Source organism: Leptidea sinapis, chromosome 36 (genome assembly GCF_905404315.1).
Source record: "Leptidea sinapis chromosome 36, ilLepSina1.1, whole genome shotgun sequence".
NCBI lineage: Eukaryota > Metazoa > Arthropoda > Insecta > Lepidoptera > Pieridae > Leptidea > Leptidea sinapis.
Genome location: NC_066300.1, coordinates 512,835 through 532,355, shown reverse-complemented (window position 1 = coordinate 532,355; position 19,521 = coordinate 512,835). Strand labels below are relative to the sequence as shown.

At 38.9% G+C, this 19,521-nt stretch overlaps 1 protein-coding gene and 1 long non-coding RNA gene across 2 annotated transcripts in view; one reads left to right on the top strand and one right to left on the bottom strand.

The window, feature by feature from the left end:
- Window positions 1-4,642, top strand: part of LOC126975496 (sporozoite surface protein 2) — a 29,898-nt gene extending 25,256 nt beyond the window's left edge. The window contains exons 7-9 of the mRNA XM_050823422.1: window positions 1,139-1,402; window positions 1,664-1,924; window positions 3,686-4,642. Of these exons, the coding sequence (XP_050679379.1) occupies window positions 1,139-1,402; window positions 1,664-1,924; window positions 3,686-4,203 (1,043 nt within the window). The 3' untranslated portion in view covers window positions 4,204-4,642. The remainder of the gene's footprint in view (window positions 1-1,138; window positions 1,403-1,663; window positions 1,925-3,685) is intronic.
- LOC126975538 (uncharacterized) overlaps window positions 1-15,088 on the bottom strand; it is a 71,508-nt gene extending 56,420 nt beyond the window's left edge. Inside the window, exon 1 of the long non-coding RNA XR_007731750.1 lies at window positions 14,935-15,088. This is a non-coding gene — a long non-coding RNA (uncharacterized LOC126975538). The remainder of the gene's footprint in view (window positions 1-14,934) is intronic.
- Window positions 15,089-19,521: the final 4,433 nt, after the last annotated feature.

The following is a 19,521-nucleotide window of genomic DNA, read 5'->3' as shown; positions in this document are numbered from 1 at the left end:
AGGGATTTTTCAGTGGTAAACGCGCAAACTTGAGCCTTCTGGGGGTTGAATTGGACAAGGTTCAATTTACCCCATTCCGCGACCTTCTCGAGAGAGGACTCGATAGAAGACACAAGTTTCTCCCGGCACGATTTCCCGAGAGAGACCTGCATGGCCCATGTATACGGCATCACCAGTGCTGTCGTCTGCATAGCAATGAATGTTGGAGGTGTCCAGCATATCATTGATATGCAGAAGAAACAGCTTGCGAGATAGCACACAGCCTTGGGGAACTCCAGCATTCACGGGCATGGGATTCGAGCAAAAACCGTTAACAACGACTTGTATGCTACGCCCAGTGAGGAAGCTGGAGGTCCACTTGCGTAAGCTCTCGGGAAGCCCAAATGATGGAAGTTTTGAGAGGAGCGCCTTGTGCCATACACGATCAAAGGCCTTCGATGACACATGTCGATCTTCCTCAATCAGCTTACGCACAGCATCAACGGTTTCTTTGGTGACTGCAGTTTTTGGATGACCTTGACGGGGATCATCACTGAGTTTGACACGTCCACGTTGAAATTCAGCAAACCAGCGACACATTGTGGTTTTGGATGGGGCTTCATCACCAAATGCAGAAATCATCCGGTCAACACACTGTTTTTGTGTTAAGCCACTTCGAAAGTTATAATAAATCATCGCTCTAGAATTTTCTCGAGTCAATTTCATTTTCTCAACGACTAAACAAGTTTGACAAGACCTAGTGGAAAGACCGAGAATCTTTTTTTAAATAAATAAATGGTATTCGATTTTTAAAACCATGGAGTTTTCAATTAAAAAGATTTTAATATGACAGGGACAGTGGAAATATTCCATTCCCGATACTTTTAGTGCAGCCCTCGTACCGTGGAATTACATCCACAGATAGTCATCAGTGCATATCAAAGGTTTTTACTAGGTATTTAGCGTTATATGAAATCACTGCCCGTCACCCACTTAAGATGGAATGTGGGAGCCAAATAAGTGCAGTGGTGCAAGTCCAGAGCTCCTGTTTTTTTTTATTTCTTTGAAAATTATACATTCAGTGAATTTAATAAAATTCTAAATCTAGTTACATATTATTTAATACTGATTTTATAACAATATCAATGTCATATTTCAGAACAGTTGGCTTTCTGCCCACTCTGCCATAGGGCACAACCAAGCACTGAACAGCCAAATACAATGAGCTCGGAGAGTAATCAAAATGCATCAAGTGAGCCTATGGCACAAACAGGTTCAAGTGAAACAAATGCATCACGCCCAAAGAGTGAACCTCACACAACTAGAGCGACCAGTGAGCCCACAGTCACGGTCCCTACTACTACAGCCACTACGGCGTCTAGCGGTGGCACATCCTGTTCGCAACATCCGCAGCAGACTGCTGGTAAGTCATTTCGAGTATAACATTTTATTTACATAGCATTTGTCTGGAGTGCAGTTCTCAGGCAGCTTTTTTCCACGTGCAGTGTTAACTACAGCGCTATTCTATGCGCGCGGTGTTTCCAAGTCTATCAAACTGATACGTAAATAAACAGTCACATTAATAACATTGACTAAATCAAATCAAAAAAAATGATGACAACGAGTGGATGTGCAATACATCCGGTACTCGTGATGGTTACACCGTGATGGCCACCTCCTGCAGGTCACCCGGCACCACCAGGCGAGGAGCGGCCGCCCACGCCGCCGCCGCGCTGCTTCCGGTGTCCGTGCCCGCTGTGCGGCCGGCCCATGGTGCTGCCTCCCGCCCGCGGGCCCGCTGCCGCCACCGGCACTGCTCCTACCTGCGGCACTGCTCCTACCTGCGGCACTGCTCCTACCTGCGGCACTGCTCCTACCAGCGGCACTACACCTACCTGCGGCACTACACCCGCTGGCGCCAACCGACCGCGGTTCTCATTTCGACGTGAGTAATATTGTACGCCATCACACATGCCAGGCAACACATAAAACATCCAAGCAGTGTTGTCACACAATAAAGTCACGATACCGTAAACTATAAATGCATAAAAAAAAGAGTGTTGTTGGTATTGAGTCTAGGATTAGCGATTTGACCAGAGCCTAGTCATGCGCATTCGCCCAACGTAATTTTCGTGGTTGGTTCTCGCCGTGATAATATTTGTCAATGTAGGTTAAATACGTGGACGATATATGCGTTTGGTATGGTACAGGTCCCCGTCATAGTAAAAATATTGTATTTTACACTATAAATTACATTTTAAAATATTATATTTATTTAAAACTGTGAGATCCGCTAAATTAAAATTTTTCTGTAATTCAATATTATTATGTATCGTGAGTATAATTTTAATAATTTTTGTGGTTTACACAATGGCAATATTTACAGCATGCAAATATTTTTTCAAGCAAATCTTAATGCAGGTGTTGACAAATATATACAAAAGAACTACAAAACACTTCTTTACTGACTCAAAAAACTACTGTTTTGTGAGTTGTGAGTGACTACAAGTATTTTTTGATGTGAGAGTCTCATGCTGTCGTCCTATGACGACAGTACGATCGGGCCAGACTCGTTCGGATTAAGTTCCTCACTCGCACAAAAAAACCGGTCACTTGGCGTTGCTGGGATTGTCCGAACAACTGCTTGACATAACTCCTGCCGCCGAATTCCACTTTCGCACGACTCGCCACAAATTAAGATATCATCTCCACCATCAGGATGTCTGGCGTTTCCTTATAGTGCCCTTTTCAAAGAATTTTCTTCCTTGTCATGGATATCTTTAAAATAAGCCTATACACCTTTTTAAAACCCCGGCAACGCTCCTGTGATTCCTTTCTGTTAACTACTTAAACAAAAAAATAATAAGTTAAATACTTAGTGCGTAGTGTTTTAAGGTTTTTTTATGATATTTCTATTTTCAGAAACACAGTGCACTAAGTATTTATAGTTGAATAGCTTTTTCTATCGGGTATTATTTCTGTTAAAAGAAGTTACTTATAAATAGATTTTGCCTTACCCTATGCCCGTTCGCGTTCTTTCGCTTTAGGATCGTCCGACGCGTTTGAAGTCACCGCGAGAGGCGAACAGGAAACAAGGCAACATCGCTTCTGTTTTGTCCGACAAACGGAAACGACCAGCGTCTTTGAACATAAAGCGCGCGGGTTGGCAACGTCGCATTTTGATGTGTAAAGATTTAAGTTCATAGAGCCATTGACCCAGTGACACAATTAATGTACAGCACGTTGATATTCGCTCAAAATTACAATTCTACATATTGACCTGATTAGAGCACCGATTTTGTTCATGTTTTGTGTATCGTCAGCAAATGCTATAACAAGTATGTGGCTACATTTAAATCATAAATGTAAAATACATACTGTTTAATATACCTACATTCCCACAGTTTGCCAAAACTAGCCATGATTTTGAGTATAGAATCATTCACATTGCTACATTTTGTTAAAATATGAGTAATTATGGTACGTTTAGAATAATATACATTGTTACATTTAAAACAGCGACGGTCCGTAAAGAACATGCGAGCTCTGATCAGAGTCAACAAGGATGGTGAAAATGACATACATAGAGAGCTCACCACACTATCTGTCATATGGTTGTTACTGATTAATGACTGTATTACTTACAGCCGCCTCCGCCAAATATTACTGATACATTTATATTAAGGTCAGTTTTTCTTATCCTCAGTGCCTCAGGTGGTGATTAGATCGTACCGGCCGGGAAGTATGCCGCCGCGCGCCCCTTCTGCTCCCAATGGACTCAACACCCCCAATGTACCCAACAGCCCCAATGTACCCAACACACCCAATGTACCCAACAGCCCCAATGTACCTAACACTCCCAATGTACCCAACACTCCCAATGTACCTAACACTCCCAATGTACCTAACACTCCCAATACACCTAACATCCCAAATGCACCTAACACCCGCCATGTACCTAACACACCCAATGGCCTCAATGCACCGAATGGCCCCAATGTACCCATCGCCATGCCCGGCCTTCCCGGTAGGTGGATGAGCCTGCCGCTCGGTAACTGGATGCTCAACGGTGCGAACCCGGCGGGGGCGCCTCACGCAAGGATCCAGATCCGACAGTTTATCGCCGCAAGGCCCGGAGCTGCACCACAAGCAAACTCAACAAATTCCAACCCACCCGCCGCTGATAGGATGCAGAATTACCACACGGATTTCGAATGTGATTAAGAGACGTTAGACGTTTTATATTTTTTCCTTAAGTTTTGTTAACAGAACTTTGTATAATATTATATCAGTTATTTAATTGTGAGTTGGTCATATAGTGTGATCGTATTAAAAGAGTCGCGTAGGAATATCCATAGGAAACAGAAAATGTAAATGTGTATATCTTGTAGTATGACTGAATACTTTCTGTTTATAACTATGTGCATATTGTTATAGCTATTGGTTCCTCGTCGGAACTTTAACGGATTTAAAATATAATTACTTGTAAAATAAATTTGTATAATGTATTTAAATTATTAAACAATAAGTAATTAGTGTTGCATATTAATGATAATATGTCTTTGAAAAATGAAGCCACTTCACATTTTAATATTTGACTCAATCACTATTTTATAACATTTAATTTGGTTATAATAAAGTTTGTATATATATTATTATTGTCTTTGTTTGAATAGTATTCTTTTTGTTCACTGAACTTGATAAGTAACCAAAATTGAAAATGTTAATATGACTGTGGCTGAAGCTTACATTTTGTATTTTATTATTAGCAGGACATCAATTTATATTAAGGAGAACTCAATGTCGTGGTACATAAAATAGGGTTCATACATTTGAATTTAAAATCACTCTAAAGTGTAACAGTTATTGTAATAATATTTTATACGAAACGAATTTTAACATATTTGTAAAAAAAAGACTTGTAACTCTGCTGTACCCTTTAATAATTTAAATTAAGATATATGCTTACAACAACATTATTAATTAATTGAAAATTTCCATATGAATTATTAAATATTTATGAATGCATCACATCCACAAGTCATGGCATGGCAGGACTGTTTCATTCAAAATTTCTTAGATGCATATTTTAATTATATAATTTGATTTATTAATGCCACAGCTCAATATAAATATGATGGCATAGGACTGTTCATTCAAAATTGTCCTTAGATCTAAGACCATTTTGGAAAAATATCAAATATTCAAATTTATGAACTCAACAATCAATCAGTAATGGCAGGAATGTTTCATATAAAAAATCAGAACAAAATAACTTTTTAACAACAAGCTTTCATTATGTTATTGTTAATAAAAAGAACTACAAATTTGAAAATAATAATTTAAACCTCATAAGAGGAATATCTAATATCACTAATAACACAGTAACGCCTTACAAATAAGCTTGGTTCGAAGTTATACCAGAGATGAGAATAAACCAAGAATATGGAACATATTTACAAATACACATTTTGCCTAAGATTGGTTTGTTCGGACATATAACGTTTCCCGTGTTTATTTGCAAGGTGCATGACATTTGGAAAACTTCAAGATTATCATTCTATTGACAGTGTTGTCAGCGATATATTAAACAGTTTGCATTTTCCTAGTTTATACACAAGTGTAACTTTATTCCAAGTTATTTGTAAGGCCATAAAACTATACTTTGTATTAAATCATCGCGTTTTTATCACATACTCAATTTTTTTTTATAAATAAAAGCGTGTTACATTGTGATAGAACATTAAATAATATTAAGCATAATTTCACGTTCAATATTTTTCTTTTGCAAAAACAAAAATTTCAGATCAATCAGGGAAAGGATGTTTCGGGAAGTGGATCAAATTTAATTTGCAAGGTTTGATAACAAATATCGTAACAGGTGAAGCTATATAAAAGCTTTTTTTTTATGGAATAGGAGGACAAACGAGCGTACGGGTCACCTGGTGTTAAGTGATCACCGCCGCCCACATTCTCTTGCAACACCAGAGGAATCAACCAGCTTGTAATGATTTAAAAAATACACAATCAAATCAAATAGTTAAAACTATGGAAGCAACATATATTAGTAATGGAAGGACTGTTTCATTAAAAAATGTTTTAGATTCACAATCAATACAAATATTTAAAACTTTAGGATGCAACATATATCAGTGATGGCAGGACTGTTCATTAAAAAATGTTTTAGATTCACAATGCCTTCTCCCCCCCTCCCCGTCCTTCCTCCCCCCCCAACAAAATATGAGAGAGGTATTTAAAGAGAAATTACCCCAGGAGGGTACCGGCTCTTGTAGAGCCGGAGAATCCCTCCCCGAGCATTCGCGCTCGGGCTGCCCCTCGTATTCTGGGGAGGGCACAGTACCGCGTATGTCACAGGACAAACAGGGCAGCAACACCACGGCACCCCGCTCCACGCCTAAAGTGGACTTTTGTAACATCCGGGGAATTCACTCCAACTTAAACGCCGTCCACCACCACCTTGAGACGGCGCAGCGGGCCTTGTGTTTCCTTACGGAGGCGCAGATATCTCGACCTAGCGATACGTCATATTTAACGTTCCCCGGGTACAAAATTGAGCATAATTTCATGCCTCATGCCGGGGTATGTGTGTACGTTAGGGAGGATATCTGCTGTCGCCGTCTCGGCAATTTTGAGGGTAGGGACCTGTCTACTCTCTGGCTCCGCGTAGATTTAGAGGACCGCGTCCGCATCTATGCGTGTGTCTACAGGTCCATAGTGGTAACGCAGAAACGGATCACCTCATGGGCTGCGTTCAAGCGGCATTTGATGACGTGCTTGCTCAGATCCCCTCCGCTGAAATCGTAGTCTTGGGTGATTTCAACGGGCACAATGCCGAATGGCTTGGATCACGTACTACAGACTACGCAGGGCGATCTGTGCATAATTTTGCATTGGCGTATGGTCTGTCCCAATTGGTTGAGTCGCCAACGCAGCTCCCGTATGTGGATAGCCACATGCCGTCCTTATTAGATCTTCTGCTGACTGCACATCCCGATGGTTACCAGGTCTCTGTCGACGCCCCTCTCGGAACGTCCGACCATTGACTGGTCAGGAGTGTAGTGCCTATCCGACGCCAACGTCGCAGACCACCAGCGACCCGCCGCGTTTGGCACTACAAGTCAGCAGATTGGGATAGTATGCGTTCCTTTTTTACCTACCTACCCCCTTGGGGCAGGGTTTGTTTCCCTTCGGATGATCCTAGTGCCTGCGCCGTTGCAGTAGCCGATGTGATACTGCAGGGCGTAGATATTTTTATACCAAGCTCTGTAGTACCGATCGGTGGCAGATCACAGCCCTGGTTCTATGCGTCAGTTAAAGCAGCATCTGACTGCAAAAAACAGGCGTATCGAACTTGGGTTGCGGCGCTGGGCTCAAAGGATCCGAACTGCAAAGTTCTAAAGAGGAAATATAACCGTGCCTCCAGATTTTTTAAGCGGCAAATCGCACGTGCGAAATCGAAGCACGTCGTCAAAATTGGCGAGCAGCTTTCCAGCTACCCGACCGGAACACGCAAGTTCTGGTCGTTGTCGAAAGTTGCTCTTGGTAACTTCAACCAGCCGTCCATGCCGCCGTTGCACATGAGGAATGACACCCTGGCCCATATGGCAAAATAGAAAGCCGATCTCCTGTGCACTCTTTTTGCCTACAACTCGACTCTTGACGACAACGGAAAAACACCGCCGACCATCCCGCGGTGTCAGAGCTCCATGCCTGAAGTACAGTTCCGACAGAAAACTATTAGGCGAGCTCTGTTTTCGTTGGACGTCAGGAAGTCGAGCGGGCCGGATGGCATTTCTCCAATCGTGCTTAGAACGTGTGCCGCTGAGTTGACGCCGGTGCTAACAAGTTTATTCCGGCACTCTTATTCAAAAGGCGTAGTACCTGATTCATGGAAGTCAGCCCTTGTCCATCCGATCCCAAAAAAAAGGAGACAGTTCGGATCCGGCAAACTACAGGCCTATTGCTATTACCTCTCTACTCTCCAAAATCATGGAGAGCATAATTAATCGCCAGCTCTTGGTATACCTTGAGGGTCACCAGTTGATAAACGACCGGCAGTACGGCTTATGCCATGGTCGGTCGACTGGCGATCTTCTGGTATACCTAACACATAGATGGGCGGCGGCTATTGAAAGCAAAGGGGAAGGCCTGGCAGTTGGCCTGGATATAGCGAAGGCCTTTGATCGTGTATGGCACAAGACGCTCCTCGCAAAACTTCCATCATTTGGGCTTCCCGACAGCTTATGCAAGTGGACCTCCAGCTTCCTCACTGGGCGCAGCATACAGGTTGTCGACGGTTATTGCTCGAATCCCAAGCCCGTGAACGCTGGAGTGCCCCAAGGCTGTGTGCTATCTCCCACGCTGTTTCTTCTGCATATCAATGATATGTTGGACACCGCCAACATACATTGCTATGCAGACGACAGCATTGGTGATGCCGTATACACGGGCCATGCAGGTCTCTCTCGGGAAAACGTCGACCAGTGCCGGGAGAAACTTGTGTCTTCTATCGAGTCCTCTCTCGACAAGGTCGCGGAATGGGGTAACTTGAACCATGTCCAATTTAACGCCCAGAAGACTCAAGTTTGCGCGTTTACCACTAAAAAAACCCCATTTGCCGTATCACCGCTCTTCGAGAACACTTCCCTTAAAGCCTCGCCTAGTATCGCAATACTGGGTCTCAAAATCTCAAGCGATTGCCAATTCCGTGGCCATCTGGAGGGCAAAGCCAAATTGGCTTCGAAGAAACTGGGCGTCATAAATAGAGCACGGCAATACTTCAAGCCGGCCCACATTCTAGCGCTCTACAAAGCGCGGGTCCGGCCTCACATGGAGTATTGCTGTCATCTCTGGTCTGGCGGCTGGCGCATTCATCTCATTCATTCAGCTCGATCCATTCGACCGCGTGCAACGCAGAGCAGCTCAAATTGTCGGGGACCTAGCGCTCTGTGAACGGCTGGATCACTTGGCGTTGCGTAGAGACGTCGCTTCATTGTGTGTCTTCTACCGCATTTATCACGGGGAGTGTTCCGAAGAGCTGTTCAATCTGATTCCCGCCGCCGAATTTCACCTTCGCACGACACGCCACAAGTCACGATATCATCCCCACCATCTGGATGTGTGGCGGTCCTCCACAGTGCGGTTTTCAATGAGCTTTCTTCCTCGTACTACGAAGCTGTGGAATGAGCTTCCTTGTGCGGTGTTTCCGGGACGATACGACATGGGTACCTTCAAGAAAAGCGCGTACACCTTCCTTAAAGGCCGGCAACGCTCTTGTGATTCCTCTGGTGTTGCAAGAGAGTATAGGCGGCGGTGATCACTTAACACCAGGTGACCCGTACGCTCGTTTGTCCTCCTAACCATAAAAAAAAAACTTTAGGATGCTACATATATCAGTGATGGAAGGACTGTTTCATTAAAAAATGTTTTAGATTCACAATCAAATCAAATATTTAAAATTAAAATATTCAAGAGGCGCATGGCTCTTCAATAGAATTAAGATGTTCACGCGCATTAGCTTGTCTGTGAGCTGCTTTGGAGCATTTGCTGGTCTAAACGCGCTTCCTTATGCCTTCTTCTTTTTGTTCGTGCACTCAGGTTTACTTCATCCAACTCTGTTTCATAGGGAAGTTGAAACAATAAACAGGTCGTCACGGATGTTTGCTCGAGTTCTGCCGGTAATTGGTCTCCTTTTGTAAGAAGCTGCCTCTACAAACCTTCGGTATACTCGGTATATATCATTTTATTTTTACTGTAGTTCTATTTTTGATTTTTTTTTCGTATTAGTGGACCGTCTTGATATTTTCATTTAGTTTAACCTAAATAGTTTGCATATTTATGAAAAATATTAATTCGAAAGTAAGCCTGAACTTTAAGACAGTTTATGAGTCCGTCAGTGTATGTGGTGTTGTAACTGGTGATACCTAAACAGAAGGTGCCTATTCAGTGTGATATGGTTATAATATATTTAATAGGTACGCATTTTATGTGCATTTTATAAACAGTGCATAAAATGTGTGTCGTGTTACTGTTAGAGTAACAATGTGTTTTGCGTGCTCTTAGGATTGATAAATTCCGTGCAATATTTATGTATAACACTCGTATGTGTATACCAGTAGTGAACTCTGAATAGCTAAGTCAAAATAACTAGAATAAATGAATTTATCAAGAAGTAGTATTTTTATTCTTTGCATTTAGAAAAAAAAGTACTCCGTGTCACCTGACATAACAGTAGCACCAAAACAAGCCGGGTAAACGTGTAAATACATAGCCCCACGCACACACTTACACTAATACAAGCCGATCGGTCGTCATTATGAGATTTGCCATCGTCTGTAACAGATCAGTTTGCGTCGCAATAAAATATTTAAAAATGCTGTCGTGCGTTGTGAAAAAGTGTAAAAACGATATGGTTTAAATATATTTGATAGGTACGCATTTGATGTATATGTAAAAGTATTTGTGGTCATATATGATTATTTACGGGAGAGAAAATTGTGTAACTGGTATCCCCCGTAACCGCACACACACTAGCATAAAGGTGCTTCACTTGCTAATATCACGGCGCGGAGTCCTTGTTTTACTCGTCCGTGGGCTGGACCAATCCCAGGAATAATTCACGATCGCAACTCATCGTAACTACAACATTTGTTCATCAACACATAAATGGTTGAAGCTTTTTTTTCCCTTTCTGACTCTATTGTTTAAAAAAGCGTTGGATTGAATTTTATTACTCATCAAAAAGTTTCATTATACAATTTCATGCAAAAGTGTTTTGAAATTTAAATTTATTATTTAAAACAACTTCCACACTATAAAATACAGGTAGTTTAAGGCGTGGCTTGACCGTTGTGAGCTGGGAGCATGGAATTGTATGATTATGAAGGGAAAAAGTACAAGTCATTGTTTCTATAATTCAACCTCAAATATTTTATTCAAAATATAATTTAAAATCACTTACTGAACGTCAAAAATACCACCCATTCAAAATAGTGTGCCTCAGACCTGAGAAGAACGGGCGCAAGAAATTCAGCGGGCTTTTTGTGAATAATGGTATCATTTAGGAAAGTCATTTATGCTGTAATCATTTATGTAGTTTTGTACATATTCTGAGATCCTGGTCTGGAGTAGTAGGCATAACAAGTTTATGTTTGTTCCTATTGTTAACATTGTGATTGTCGAAGTTTCTAGCAAATTCCTTAATGTGTTAATGAACATACAGAACATTATCAAGAATATATTGAGATCCAACAGGTGCAAAATTCTTTATATTTTTCTCTTAATGATTCTTTAGGACCTAGGTTATAAAAAGCAGGAATAGCCCTCTTCTGCAGCACAAAGATGGTATTAATGACGGCTGCACTGCCCCACATTCCATAACAATATACCATAGGACATAATACTATGAAAATAACTTAAGTATACTAGTCGCGCCGTCCGTTAACGGTCTAATTTTTTTAACCGCATATGCTGCAAAACATGCACGCGCTGGTATTAAGAGTAATGCCAAGAAATATAGGAGATTCCACCGGTTTTACCAAATCCGTTTAGTAAAATATTCGCATCTAAACTTTTGACATTTGGCGCGGTAAATTTTAATATATATTTTGTTTTATGACTATTTGACAGTAGGATATTGGCGCTAAACCAGTACACGATGTCTCGTCCAATCATAGATGGCTCATCATTATCTTAGTGATATTATTTTTAAGAAACATAATTCCCATTAGTCTACTTCAATGACGTTCTTATGATTAGACTAGATGATGATGATTAGATTAGATTTCAGTGCTGCCTGTTTTTAGTAAAATTTTTGATAAACTTTTGCTTCAACAGCTACAAAAGCATTTTTGTAAATTAATGAACAAAAATCAGTTTGGTTTCACTAGGGGCTTATCAACAATTAATGCGGGTACTAGAATCATTGAGCACATCTTTGACGTCTGGGAAGAGTCACAGGATGCATTGGGCATTTTTTATGATTTGTCCAAAGCATTTGACTGCGTCCACCATGAAACTTTACTCCTAAAACTAAAGCATTATGGAGTGAAAAATAGAGCCCTAAATCTGTTAAAATCATATTTAAGCGAAAGAGTTCAGATAGTCGATGTAAATGGCAAACGGTCTTCGGGTAAACCTGTGGGAATAGGTGTTCCACAGGGTACTATTCTCGGTCTTTTCTTGTTTCTTATATATATTAACGATCTACCGTTTGTGGTAGATGATAGCCATGAGATTGTATTGTTTGCTGATGATACTTCACTTATTTTTAAAGTGAAGCGACGTGCAGATATTGATGACGAGGTAAACAATGCACTCTCAAAGATAGTGCGTTGGTTTGAGACGAATAATCTGCACTTAAACAGTAAAAAAACAAAGTGTTTACGGTTCGTTACACCAAACACAGCGGAGGTACAAACCAACGTACTTATAAATGACCAGAGATTGGAACTTGTGGACACTACGGTCATCTTGGGTATCACGTTAGATAAAAAACTTCAGTAGGGTCCACATATTGCCCATCTAGCAGATAGACTCGGCTCTGCGACCGCTAGATTATTGTACTTCAGTTATTTTCGCAGCATACGTACGGTATATTACTATGGGGTCATGCTGCTGACATTGATATAGTGTTTGCTCTGCAAAAGAGAGCTGTTCGTGCTATATATCAGCTTGGTTATAGACAGTCTCTCAAAGAAAAATTTAAAGAAATAAATATTATGACTGTTTATTGTCAGTACATTTATGAAAATTTAATATAATATATTCACAAACATCGTCAACTTTTTGCTCTTAATAGTTATTTTCATTATTATAACACTAGAAATAAGGGATTGCTTGTAACTAGTTCTAGTAGGCTTCATAAGATACATAATAGCTTTAAGGGTAAATGTATACACTTCTATAATAAAGTCCCAGCCACTGTTCAGGCATTATCTATAAATAAATTTAAATGTTTTATAAAAAATGTCTCTGTCGTAAATCCTATTACTCCATTGCTGAATATCTAAATGATCGGACAGCCTGGGACTAGATTATGATTATTGTATAGCGATAGAAATGACTGTACAATATTGTATATTTTTATTGAAAAGGGCGCAAAAAAAGAATGCTGGGAGAGTTTCTTGCGCCGCTTCTTCTCTCTTAGAGCGCCATTTGTTTCCGAAGCGGTAGTAGTATAAGAAATGACATCAAAAAGAATTCTAAAGAAATCAATTTTGAAAAAAAATGCCTTTATGACTTTAGACTGTCATTGGTCCACTAAATCTTCTATATATATAAATATAATTCCTGTTCGTTAGTCTCGCTAAAACTCGAGAACGGCTGGACCGATTTGGCTAATTTTGGTCTTGAATTATTTGTGGAAGTCCAGAGAAGGTTTAAAAGGTGAATAAATAGGAAAATGCTGCTAAAGTAAATAAAAACAACAAATTTGTTTTTCCTTTGATGTGCCATACATAATTTCTATGAGAGAATTTATTGACGCACGATTTGACAGTTCTGCTGTGAAACAATTTCATTACGACAGCAGGGAGCATATTTCACGAAGTAATTTTTGATGTTATGATATATTATTGACAAATTCATATAAAAACATTATTTTATATATCATAGACAGAACAACGTCTGTCGGGTCAGCTAGTAAAATATATAATATTTGTGTGTGTTATGTGTTGCCAGTGATGACATACGGAACACAGAAGTGGTCGCTAACTATGGGCCGTATGAGGAAGCTCACTGTTGCTCAGCGGGCAATGGAGAGGGCTGTGCTCGGAGTTTCCTTCGGGATCGAATCAGAAATTCAGAGATCCCTAGGAGAACCAAAGTCACCGACATAGACCCAAATGATTGCGAAACTGAAGTGGCAGTGGGCAGGGCACATAGCTCAGCGGACAGATGGCCGTTGGGGTAGTAAAGTCCTTGACAAATTCATTAAAAAAACATTATTTTATTTATTATATGCAGAACAACGTCTGCCGGGTCAACTAGTTAAAAATATAAATAAGGTTCCTTACGAATTCTAGTTTTTATTTTTTTAAATCCGCTAACTTTGGACCCTGAGTAAATATTATTATTCATGAGCGTTCGGGCACAAAATACTACATTAACCTTAAACTATAGACCCTAAAAATGGAAAGAGAAATGGCCGCAAAAAGACGTGTGGCCGTAGCTATTTGTATTAGTATGGTTGAACCACAACAGATGTGCGGACTATCCTTCAAATATGCTTGTAACAATTATTACTAGTAGGCTTAATAAGATACACAAATCATTAAGGGTAAATGTATACACTTTTATAATAAAGCCCAAGTCGCTGTTCAGGCATTATCTATAAATAAATTTAAATGTTTTATTAAAAAATGACTCACTCGTAAATCCTACTACTCCACAGCTGAATCTTAGCGATCGGACAGCCTGCCTGATTAAGATTATTTTAAAGCAATAACAATGAGCGTGCAATATTATATAATCATCATCATCATTTCAGCCGGAAGACTTCTACTGCTGGACAAAGGCCTCCCCCAAATAGCCATGACGATCGGTCTTGCGCTGCCCTCATCCATCCTACTCCGGCGATCTTGACCAAATCGTCGGTCCATCTTGGGCCTACCAACACTACGCCTTCCGGTACGTGGTATCCATTCAAGGACTTTACTGCCCCAACGGCCATCTGTCCGCTGAGCTACGTGCCCTGCCCACTGCCACTTCAGTTTCGCAATCATTTGGGTCTATGTCGGTGACTTTGGTTCTCCTAGGGATCTCTGAATTTCTGATTCGATCCCGAAGGTAACTCCGAGCACAGCCCTCTCCATTGCCCGCTGAGCAACAGTGAGCTTCCTCATACGGCCCATAGTTAGCCACCACGTCTGTGTTCCGTATGTCATCACTGGCAACACATAACACACACAAATATTATATATTTTACTAGCTGACCCGACAGACGTTGTTCTGTCTATGATAAATAAAATAATGTTTTTATATGAATTTGTCAATAATATATCATAACATCAAAAATTACTTCGTAAAATATGCACCCTGCTGTCGTAATGAAATTGTTTCACAGCAAAACTGTCAAACCGTGCGTCAATAAATTCTATCATTGAAATTATGTATGGACACATCAAAGGAAAAACAAATGTGTTGTTTTTATTTAATTTAGCAGCATTTTCCTATTTATTCACCTTTTAAACCTTCCCTGGACTTCCACAAATAATTCAAGACCAAAATTAGCCAAATCGGTCCAGTCGTTCTCGAGTTTTAGCGAGACTAACGAATAGCAATTCATTTTCATATATATAGATTAGAAAGAGCGCAAAATAAGAATGCTTGGAGAGTTTCTTCTGTCGTTTTTTATCAAAGCGCCATTTGTTTCCGAAGCGGTGGTAGTGTTTAAACTGAGTTCAAAAATAATTCTAAAGGAATCAATTTTGAGAAAATTTATACCTTTTATGCCATTTACGTAGGTCATACTAAAAATTTTGCGTAACTTAAAAAAAAAACATGTTATAACCAAAATATTATGTTTATTGCTTTTCAAAATACTCTCCTTTACATTTTAAACATTTTTTCATGCGATCAAACCATTTTTTAAAACAGGAGGACCACAGATCTGAAGGCATGTTTTCTACGTGCTGATTGAACGCTATCACTGCCTCTTCGGCAAACTTCAAAATCTTTGATTTTGGGGAAAATACAGGGGTAGGTAGGGGTAGGGCTATGTGCAGGAAGCTAAAAATGACTTAGTTGTGTTGGCCATGTGTGAAGAATTGTTGTCATGATGTAGGAGAACGCGGCGTTTTGGTCGTCTTTCGCGAATTTTTTTTAACACCTTGGGTAAACAAATAGTAGAATACCACTCGGTATTATCACTCTTTTGATCTTCAAGTGGAATTGTGCAGATGTGAAACATAGCTGAGAAAAAAATGAGATAATTTTTTTACCAACGCTTCTCGCCTGCCTCACTTTTGTTGGCCTGTTCTCACTGTCAAAAGATTGCTGACACCACCCATTCACAAGATTGCTGTTTTTTTTTCGGATTCAAAACAATAAATCCACGTTTCGTCTCCTGTGACAATGTCATAAAAAGCATGTCCGTGGTCGTACTTGATTAGAATGTGAGCACCATTCCACGCGAGCCCGCTTCTGCTCCGCTGTCAGTTCATGAGGGATCCAACGACAACAAAGTTTCCAAACTTTCAATGCTTCGTGTAAAATTTGTCTGAATTTGGCTCATACCAATTCCCAATAGTCCTCGAATTGTCTCATAGTTAATCCGCGGGTTTTCTTCAATTAGGCGCTTAACGTTAGCCGCATTTTTTTCTCTGAAGGCAGTTGAAGGCCGCCCTTAATATTGCCATAAGATGTTCTTGTATATATTCATAAATTGCTAATTTCAATAATCTTTTGTAAAAACTTTAATTTAATTTACTAGTATTTTGTTTTAATTTTTAAGTCTTGTTTTTGCCTATTGTAAATATCTATTATGCTGTGAATGGCTCTAATTAATAGATATGCTAGACTACCTATATAGAATCTATATAATGTGTACATTACACACGTACTACCCAGCATACAACAAAATATGTTTTATACTAATTCCATCGTGGCTCGAAGACTTTCCACGCTTCATATACCTCAGAGTTAATTCTATCTGTTTAGGTGAAATTGGCACGTGGCAAGTGTCCGAGCCCCGCATTGACTGTTTGACTTTAGGTTTTTTTATTACACCAAATTGTTTATTATGTTCCTTAAAATGATCTTTAAATAAATTCGCTATATATTTTAATTTCTCCTTCTACGCTCACCGGTAAATTAAAAAATAATATTATTAAGTGGTCTTGGTTTCATCACAAAAATCAACAAAGTTACAAGTGGAACGTTCTTATTTACAAATCAAATCAAATCTTTTTTTTTACCAAATATATATATATATACATAACCAAACTTATGTACAAGATCAATTGCATTAAGTTTTTTAAAGTTCATTAACATCTTTCATCGTTAGATTTTTCTGTTAGGTATTGAAGTTTTAATATGGTCTTTAGTTGGCCAACCGCCTCTTTCTAAATTGTTGTTATTGATACTGTTGTGAATCTCCCAGAATATATATGAGTTACAGAAGATAAAAAAGGTCAGGTGTAGATACAGCTTTAACTATAATTATGATTCTTAGATAAACCTAATGCAACAAGCAGCAAGCTCTATAAATTATCTAGCAAGGTGTTGCATTCTAAGTAAAGATTATTTCAAACAGCTGAGAATTTTTTATCATTTATGTCGGTCGGGGCTCTCGACCTAAACTTCCAGGCGGTTATAAGCAAAAGAAGGTAAGGCAGATGGCCAGACACGTGCGCGTCCGAGTCGTATAGCGCGTCGGGTGGGTCAGTGATACTAGCGATATCACGTGAAACGTTAGCAAAGCCGGTTTGTAGTGGTACGTGTCGATTTACATTACTGTCTTTCCGTTTCAAGGGTGTATTTGCTTGTGAAGAGTCTTAACCTCACATATGTATTCACGTATGTATTGTGTATTCCGATTTTAGGTAAAATCAAGAATCATAAACAGAACAGCATTATAACAGGCCGGGGCAGGAGCTTACCGTCACCTTGCACTAAAAAATTATTATATCTACATAAGATTTTATGAAGTCCAAAACGTTTGTTTCCAACCAAGACTGCGTAGACCGAGCTTTATGACCCGGCGCCGAGTCTTGCTGGTAGGACTTTTTAGGACGGAAGGTTAAGGGGCAAATTCAAATATTTTTATTCAAAATAGGATTTTAAATCACTTATGGAACGTCAAAAACTAACACCCATTCAAAAAAGACGCCTCAGACCTGAGAAGAATGGGCGCAAGAAACTCAGCGGGCTTTTTTTATATAAAAATATGGATGACAATGTGATATCTTACAATTAACATTTATAATTAAAGAGCCTGAGGGTGTTCTCCTCATTCCCAGTCTGTGGTGTCATTAAGAAAATAGTTTACGCTATAGTAACCTTTCCCACTCAAACGATTTGTAAACAATTATTTTAAATTTCGTAACACATTTGTTTTGTACATTTTCTGGGATCATATTGTAGAAGCATACACATCGCCGAACAAAAGACTTACTAACTCGACCCAACCGAGTAGTAGGCATAACAAGTTTATGTTTGTTCCTCGTGTTAACATTATGAATGTCACAGTTTCTAGAAATATCCTCATTGTGCTTAATTCTTTATTTATTTACTGTTAACAAGAACGGCCTATAACCAATTACATATTAACATTAACATATAATATAATATTGTTTACAAATAAAATAAAAAATGAAATAAAATCCCATTAACAATAAAATTTAAAGAATGTCAAAACTAATAAGAAAAATTTAAATATACTGAGATAGATACAAAACACAAATCATACACGAATCAAAGTCGTCTCAACCATTGTCAATCGTCGTCTTAAAAAAAACAACATAAAATTTTATTTTATTATTTATGAACATATAGAGCATAATCAAAAATATATTGAGAAGCAACAGTCAAAATGTTTATTTCTTAAAAAAATTCTCGTAATGATTCTTAGTACCTAGGTTATAAATAGCGCGAATAGTCCTTTTCTGCAGCACAAATATGGTATTAATATCGGCCGCACTGCCCCATAAACAAAAATAACCGCTTAACCTAAACAAAAATAATACATGTATATAATATATTTAAAAAAAATTACACAAACAAATACAGCCTAGATAATAAGTGATCAAAAAACTATAATAATAATAGTTAAGGTTAGAAACAAAAAATATATTGAAATAATTACAAAAAGAAAATACGAAATTTATGATTTTGCTTTATGTTTCCCAAAAAACGTGGAATTTAATTTATGCTATTTAATTTAAGCAATCTCTAATGTTCTTCCTGAATCTGGACAAGAAATCATGATTAATGTCAACAGAAGAGCTACAATTGCTTAGGAGTTTGCTCATTCGATAGACTGGAGAATTTGTCCCCAGAACTGTTCTTCGAAAAGGTGGTACTAAAGGTGAAATAATATTACGGGGGTATCTACTTGGTGTCCTGAAGTTAACTCTATGCAATAATTGTGGGCAATCGATTTTATTGCGGAAAAACTTAGAAAGGATTAAGAGATCCAGTATATCCCTACGCTTACTAAATAGATTCCATTTCAAAATATTCAAATTTATTTGAGTAAGACATTTTTCTTATTGAGTGGTGTGATAAGTTTGTAAGGTGCCACATATACCTTTTGTTGAATGCCTTCAAGACGAAGTATGTGCATAGAATAGTGTGGACGCCACACTGAACTACAGTATTCAAGATGTTATTGATCTACAGAAGATCTATTAAACCTAACTGTAATAAATAATTTTTTTCGTCTTAACATTCTTGAATTCTCTTGTATTTCTTAACAAAAATCCGAACATTCTTGAAGACTTTTTTATAATTTTTTCTATATGTGAAGAGTAAAATGTGTTTAAAGTAAAAAAAGAGTAAGAATGTAAGCTTTGTATCGAA